General features: G+C 52.3%; 1 protein-coding gene across 4 annotated transcripts in view; it reads right to left on the minus strand.

Annotated features, from left to right (window-relative positions):
* Positions 1 to 4,343, minus strand: part of SEPTIN6 (septin 6) — a 70,109-nt gene extending 65,766 nt beyond the window's left edge. For all 4 annotated transcript variants that reach the window (XM_019717026.3, XM_019717028.3, XM_019717025.3 and 1 more), the window contains exon 1: positions 4,191 to 4,343. In XM_019717026.3, the coding sequence (XP_019572585.1) occupies positions 4,191 to 4,220 (30 nt within the window). In that variant the 5' untranslated portion in view covers positions 4,221 to 4,343. The remainder of the gene's footprint in view (positions 1 to 4,190) is intronic.
* Positions 4,344 to 7,589: the final 3,246 nt, after the last annotated feature.

Below are 7,589 nucleotides of genomic sequence, written 5' to 3' on the forward strand. Positions count from 1 at the left end.
TGGTTAGCTCCCTTACCTTGCACAAAAGGAGGGGCTGTGCTGGATAACAAAGCCAGCAATTAATAGAAAATTTACAGCAGAGACCCCACAATGTAAATGCTATGCACATGACTGAAGATCAAAATCTCATTATACTACACAAACAAATCGCTCAGTTATAATGCAGTTTTGGAATAAGAACACCGCTAACACATTTCCGGGATTTTGGATAGGAAAAGGAAATGGGACTTATTTCTGCCTCTCATCTGGAAGCTCTGAGAGGGCAGAGTCCTATTGGCCTTGGCCACCACTAGATCCCCAGCACCTGGCACAGGGCCTGGCAGAGTCGCTGCCCAATAAAGTTTCTCCCACATGTTGAAGAAATGAATGAAAATAAAAGTGCATGAATTAACAAAGGAAATGTTCTCAGCCCAGTAGCAGAAGTGAGACCTCACCCATATTCACACCTACCCTTTTCCTAGTTGAAGCTCTCAGGAAGCCTTTCCTGTCACGTACCACACCCATTCACTGCTAGATTAGGTCCTCTTTAAATGAATTCTCATAGCAGGCAATAGCTTTCCTGTGCACAACTTACCACATGATAATTATATAGTTATTGGTTGTCTGTCTCCACTACCAGATTGTAAACTCCCTGAGGGAAGGGGCCATGTGTATCTAGGGGTGTGCATTGCAATTTCCCCCCAACTTTTTATTTTGAAAAGTCTCAAACACACAGAAAAGTTGGAAAATAGTACAATGATCATCCATATAACCTTCACTTAGATTCAAGAAGCTTTACTATTTAGGGCCATGTAAATTTTCTTCAGTGCTGTATCACCAGTAGAGGTATGGGTGAATATTGGGGTTTTGCTCTCCCTGTTTAGGGTACAATATTATTTTTGGTGTGAGGTGGTGGAGATGGCTGTGGCAGGAAACTTCAAAGGTAATCATGGTGAAGTGCCGTTTGATAGCAAGCCCACAGGGCAGCCACCTGTAGGCAGATGCTCTGGGAAGTGGCCCCAGGCCAACCCCAGCTAGGGCAGTTAGCCCCTGCAAACTCTTTCGTTAGGGAGAAAGTCTATTACCTGGCCCCTACTGGAGGAAAGCATCATCGCCCATACTGTGGGATTGTTTGAAGCCAGAATCAACGAGCCATTATTTCTATGAGCCAATACTTACAGTCTGTATCCCAAAATGCAACAATGAAAGAAATAGCTTAATGCAAGAGCTAGGAAATGCAGCCTCTGGGGCCTGCACTGTGCCTGGCTAGGTTACCTTGGACAAGTCATGTAACCTCTCAGAGTATGTATATATTAATAGCAGCCAAGACACCTCATAGGCAGGGGTTGGAAGTAGGGGCATTACAAAAATTTGCTACAGTTCTTCAATTATTGTGTCCACAATTTGTCTCTCCAAACAGACTGTAAGCTTAAAAGCCAAGAGCTATGTCAACTACTTTTTTATATAGTTGACCAGGGCTAGCTATGGTGCTGAACACTTAGTAGTCAATCAAATAAACACTTGTGGTCACAATGGAAGAATCATTTTGTCATACAGAATCTTTGTGGTGTTCATTCAAATAGGATGGGATTGTATTATGTACGCAAGAATTGAACTTCCAAGTTACATGCATACCCAACAACTCTAATGCCTGTGTTTAATCACTAACAATGTTACCTTACTAACCAGAGTGACCCTCCACTGACTCTGGAAAGGACACGCCCCCCCCACACACACATACACACACACACACACACAACAATACCAGAGGACTACTTGCATGGCACCATGTCTCAGAGCTCACTAAAAAGAACTTTTAAACCAGGCACATTTCGGTTTATTCTCCAGTCTTCTCTTCCCAACCCCTGGGTACATGTTTCCTGGAAGAAACAAGCTGCAACCAGACATCCAAGTTCTCCTGAGTTAATTCCATCTTCCCCTGGGGAATTACAACTTCTTGCAGACACAAAGGAGAGCAGAGACAAATGACACATTAAACAAGAGCTTCACTGGCTGGGGGAGGGGGGCATGGAGAATGACGTCAGTTTTCCCAGAAACCCATTTATCTTGATAACAAGGTCTCAAGTGCTCAGGCTGCTCTTTGAGCTTCAGAATCTGGCATACAATTACTATGTTCTTCATCAAACACTACGGTATGGTCGGCCAGAGCAAACTGGAAATATGCAAAGCAAACCAAGTGGTCCTAAACCACCCCCACCTCCATCTGCAAAACAAAGAGGATCTCTGGGTTGCCCAGGTTGTGCCTGAGGTGAAATACAACCTTTTAAAATGTTCCTCTTCGCAACATCTGCCCTGCAATCCTAATCCAGGCAAGGGGACTGGTGAGAGAGTATGGACAGGTCGATGCAAATTAATTAGCTGACAAGAAAAATCATTAGCATCCCTTTTGGTCACTAAGGACGGGGCGAGTGTAATCCACGAAACTAAATTCCTCCACTTAAGCCATGCCATCTCTAAAATGCATGTAACCAGGAACAGAAAAGCATTCTGGGAACCCTCAAAACACTAAAGTAATAAATATTACAGTGCCAATTTTGGGGAGAAGAGAATTCTCTCAAACTCCATTATCCCAGTGCATTGTCTCCCATCTGGATCTTTGCACATGGTGACTACATAAAGAACTCCATGGTGGGGTCTGCAGAGAGTGGGGGAGGTTCCAAATAAATCACCTTGCCCTTTCAAACAGGGACAAGAGGGTAGAATAAATTCATACATATCCTGTAGAGAAAATACCCGGATTCCAGATTCACATTTTGAAAACAAATCAATTTCAATTACACCAAACACCTAGAGGCTATTTTTTTTTTTGCACTGGAATTGCATTGCATGGGCTATTTCCCTTAATAAGTAAACCACAAGGCTTTAAAACATTTGTGTGTGTGTGTGTGTGTGTGTGTGTGTGTGTGTTTCAGAGATTTTTATCAAGTAGTATTTGGCATCTTGAGATTTGACCTACCCCTACTTCAGTCTCCTTCCTGGCCTCAGGGTGCTAGTAACTGTGGGCTTCTGAAAATCCCAGAAACCCATGGATGAACAGAAGGTCTAGGTTGTTCCCCCAAATGGAATCATCCCCTCCCTTTGCAACCAAACTTTTGGTCTAAAAAAACAAGCATAGAGCCTCAGGTCACTTCAATTTGATTTCTCTGCACATCTCAGGCTGGAAAACTTCAGTTATTTAAATGAAGACTTTTTTTTCCAGAGTCGGTTGCCAACAAAAAGAGATACAGCACCGTTTTTGCAAACCTCAGTTATTTTCCTGAGTCCCCATAGAAAGAAGCCTGCTCCACAGGTTTTGGCACACAAGCCCAGTTATACCCAACACGCACCATGACAGACCCCCCGGAGGCCCGCACAACCCGGGTCAGGCGCTCAGAAACCTGCCAAAATACGCAGCCAGCCACCTATAGGCCCGTGTGCTGCACCCCACAAAGACGCACAGATGCGACCCAGAGACACGCAGCACAAGCTGAGAGGCATCTGGACACACGGGCACACACCCTGGAGGTGGCCACACAGAGAAACTGGCAGACTCATTTAGGGTCACAGAACAGCCGGGCGCCGCCGCCCGCCCAGGGGGCACAAGTGCGCGCGCGTGCACTCAGACGCACACAGTGCTACACACTCACAGACGCAGTCACACAGGTAACGCTTAAGGAGGACCCCTCCCCCCGCCAGTCAACTCTTCGTCCCCCTCACCACTCACCGCCTCCTGCCCCGGGCTAACCCTAGACCCGCGCCCCTCTTCCTAAGAAGGCTTCGGTCCCGGTGGGCAGCTGTGCGCAGGGGTGCGGCCTGGCGATGGAGGAAAACAGGCCATGGTGCCATGGATCCAGACGGCTTGGCGGCTTGTGCAGCCATTCATTCCGCAACGCCCCAGCGGCCGGGCGGTGGCTGCAGCGAGGGAAGCGGCGGCGCTTACTGCAGATCTTGGGTAATTCAAGTTGAGCCGCCGTCGGGCAGTCTTAGCCAGGCCCCCCACCAGCCCGCCACCGGCACTGTTCTCCAGAACAAGCTGGAGGACTGAGCCGCTGACCCCAGGATCAGAAGTCCCGCCGTGCCTTGGCTCCTGGATGCTGCCCATTGCCCTCCTCGCGGAGGCGTAGGTGGCGGCCAGGTCTCCTCGGCCCTGCCCAGGCCCCCAGGCCCCCAGGCCCCCAGCCCCGGCTCTGGCACCCAAGCCCCACACTCACCACCTGGCGAGCTATATCGGTCGCTGCCATCGCTCCTGCGTCCGCCAGGGCTGCCACGGGCGTCGCCGCAACTGTAGCTCCAGCACAGAAAACAGCACAGCTCCTCCGACAAAGAGAAAGTGTTACACTTTGGGCGCGACCAAGTCCGGTGGGGGGGTGCAAGGGAGGGGCCCCCTCGCCGCTGCTCCAACCCCAACCTCCCCTCTATCGCACCCTCGGAAGTGGGGTCTGGGGAGGGGACGGTTTTAACGCGCCGCTTCCCCCTACCAGCCCCCTACCAATTGTCCCTGCAACCTCTGTCTTTGGCCTTTGCGAAGGGGGGGCGGGGGATCCCCTCGGTGACCAAGTCCTGCCCCCCCCCCAGCCACTGGGCTCCGTGGTACGTCCCGACCTCCGCTGAATTGTCACACCCCCCTGCTCTCGCCTTACATCCTAGAGTCCCCAGACCCCCAAAGGCTGGAAGGGAGCCCCCGCCCCTCCCCCTCCTGCGCACAGCTGGGTTGCTGAGCTCTGCAGTCCTCCTTTCCCTCCTCGCCGCCCCCTGAATCCCTTCTTCCTCTGCACCGAGATATTAGAGTGCTGGGATGCGAGCACCTGCCTCTAGAGTCTCGATGCTCCACCATACCTCCCCCCACACCCCCATGGCCCCGGAGTGCTACTGAGGCGGGAAAGGGGGTGGGCAGCTGCGGCACCTGCCGCTCCAGGGTGGAGCTTAGAAAAGGGGCGGTGAGGGGAGCCGCACTGCAGCCCCGAAACTGAGCTGTGACATCTGGAGTCCGAGGCCAGCGGTCCAGAGATTATGAGCCCCTTCAGCCCTGGGGTTTCTAAGGCTTGGGTGCCGTGGGCTGTAATTTCGTGGCGCGGAGCCACCACTGTTGGGTACTTAATACAGACCGGCTCCATGTTTCCTCTCCTCATCCGGCCCCAGACGCTCAGCTTAGGATCCGAGGCTCAGACTGCCTACTCCCTCTCCAGCCTGGACCTCCCGGGAGTCAGAGGAGGGGCTTGGGGGTGAAGGTCCCCAGCTGTGCAAAGCGGGGTGATGGGAAGTGACCGGGAGCGGCCTCCGGTGGCTCTGTCTCGCCCCCTGATTGCCCCTTAACCTTGGGTGAGCCCGGGACTAGACAGCCGGCGATGCACAGAAGAAAGAACCTCCCAAGGCAGAGACTATGCCTATCTGCTTTCCTTTCCCTCCTGGTCAGCTGCCGCCGCGTGCCCTCTCCCTTGCCCTTGGCACCTCTCCACTTCTCCAACCTTGACGACCCCATCACCCTCCCCCGGGAGTGGCCCCTCGCTTAATTCCCTGGGTCTGGCGAAACCTGGCAGATTTGGCGCGCTCGAGGCCTGAGCGTGCAGGACACTCCAATCCACTTCAAAAAGGCAGGTGCCCTGGTCTCAAAGAGGGACCCAAACCCTGGAGCAGCACCCGGGACCGCGGGAGAGGCAGGCCTATGGGCGAAAGACGAGTCTGCAGGGGATCTGGGATGGGGGCGCGGCAGGTGGCCCCGTAGCGGCCCAAGGCGGGAGGAGCTGAAGGGGAGGCAGGAGGAAGGAAAGCCGAAAAACGGGAACCAGGGAGAGAAAGGGAGAAGGGACCCGACCCAGAGGGCCGGACCTGGGGAGAAGGAGGGAAGGCAGAGAAATGCAGTGGCCACGTAAAGCGCTTTTCTGGCACTTGATTCCATCTGCTGGGACATTCCCGTCTCACGGGTGGCTCCTTATGTGGGGAGTGTATCTGGAGAACAAGGACTCCGCACAATGCATCCCCACGTGCCCAGCTCAGAGCCTGGCACCCAGGAATCGACCAACTAAGCATGTCATGAACTGGAGGACAGAGTATTTGGGTGTGTGTGTTGAGGGGTAGGGGTAACAGAAGACACAACGAGGCTGTATGTGAGGAACGGTTGTAAGGGTAGGCCGGGACCGAATGGGGGCGGAGAGTCAGAGGTGACCTGCCGCTTTCAGGCTGGGTGTCTGGGAGACAGACAGATCTTCCCTGGCAAAGACTGAGGCGTGGTGAATGGGGAAGGGCCCGAGGTCACCAGCTCTGATCTGGACATGGGGCTTGGGTGGTGGCGGGAAGAGAAGCATGCATTTGGAAGCCAGAGCTGAGAGCTGATACCCGGAGCTGGGGGAGGGCCTGCGGAGCTGGGCAGATGGAGTACCGGGCTCTGGGGAATCCTGCCTGTCTGGCGCAGTACCCTCCTGCCTTAGCGCTCTGCGCTGACCAAAGCTCCGGACATTTCGGACCAATGCCTTAGAGTGGAATGTTTGGTGCCACGCCCATGTGCCCTACTCCGCGGCCTATCCCTAGGGACCCTCAGAACATCGAGGAGGCCTCCTCCTCCAAAACGCTGGACCTTTCAGGCTGGAACCAAGTGTGTAATTCATGTCTCCTGCAACACTTTGGTCCCCCCTCAAGACCTGCCTTTTGCATCTGCAAGTCCCCTTGGTGCCTGGGCCTCCCAATTTTCGTGGAGTGTGGATCGGTGTTGATGTGTGAGTAGGTGTGCATTTGTATGTCATTGTTCGTGTCCACTGTGTGTCTGTGTGTTTCAGTATGTCTCAATGTTTGTGTGTATTGGCGTGTGTTTACTCCTGTGTTTGCATTTGTTGGTGCATGTTTGCCAGTGTGTGTGTGTTTCAGTGTGTGTCTGTGTCCATGTGTGTGTCAGTGTGTATTTTCAGTGTATGTCAGTATGTATGTAAACCTGTGCATGCCAGTATTGTGTGTAGGTGTGTGTGTCACTATGTGCATGTTAATGTGTGTGTTGCTATGTATCATTGTGTGGTGTCAATGTAGCTGTGGGTATGTGTGGAGAGGTTTTAGCACACTATGTTCAGGGCTTCACATACCTTACCTCACTCAATGCAGCAGATCAGTAACTGAGAGGTATGGATTATCATGCTTATTTCAACAAAGAAGTTTGGATACTCACTGGGTTTGTGTCTCCCAGTATTTGGTCCTAGGCAGACAAGGAGGGCTGAGGCAAGAGGGCTCATGAGTGGTCCGTTTCTTCCTTGAATGTCTGTCCCTGTTGATGAGTGGAGCCAAAAGAACCCCCTCATGAAGAGATGTTGTGGAGTCTCAGGGACTGCTATGAACATGTGTTCATATTCTATGTGTCCTGGAGGGATTCTTTGGGCCCAGCACAGTATCTGACAGGTGCTCAATCAAAGTTTGTTGAGCAAATAACTGAACGGAAGCATGTAATTTTCAGTGTTCCCACTGACCTTAAGGAAGCTGGAGCAAGCAGCAACTTCCCAGAACAAGCAGGTCGCTGTCATTAGCATGCTAGTAATGTTGTTTGTGGAACCTGACTCCTCAGGGAGGGGAAATGGCCACCCCTGCTAGACAGAAGTGGGCCCTCATTGGAGCCAAGATTTATGATGGTCACT

Source organism: Rhinolophus sinicus, chromosome 18 (genome assembly GCF_057876585.1).
Source record: "Rhinolophus sinicus isolate RSI-liver-muscle chromosome 18, RSI-T2T, whole genome shotgun sequence".
Taxonomy (NCBI): Eukaryota; Metazoa; Chordata; class Mammalia; order Chiroptera; family Rhinolophidae; genus Rhinolophus; species Rhinolophus sinicus.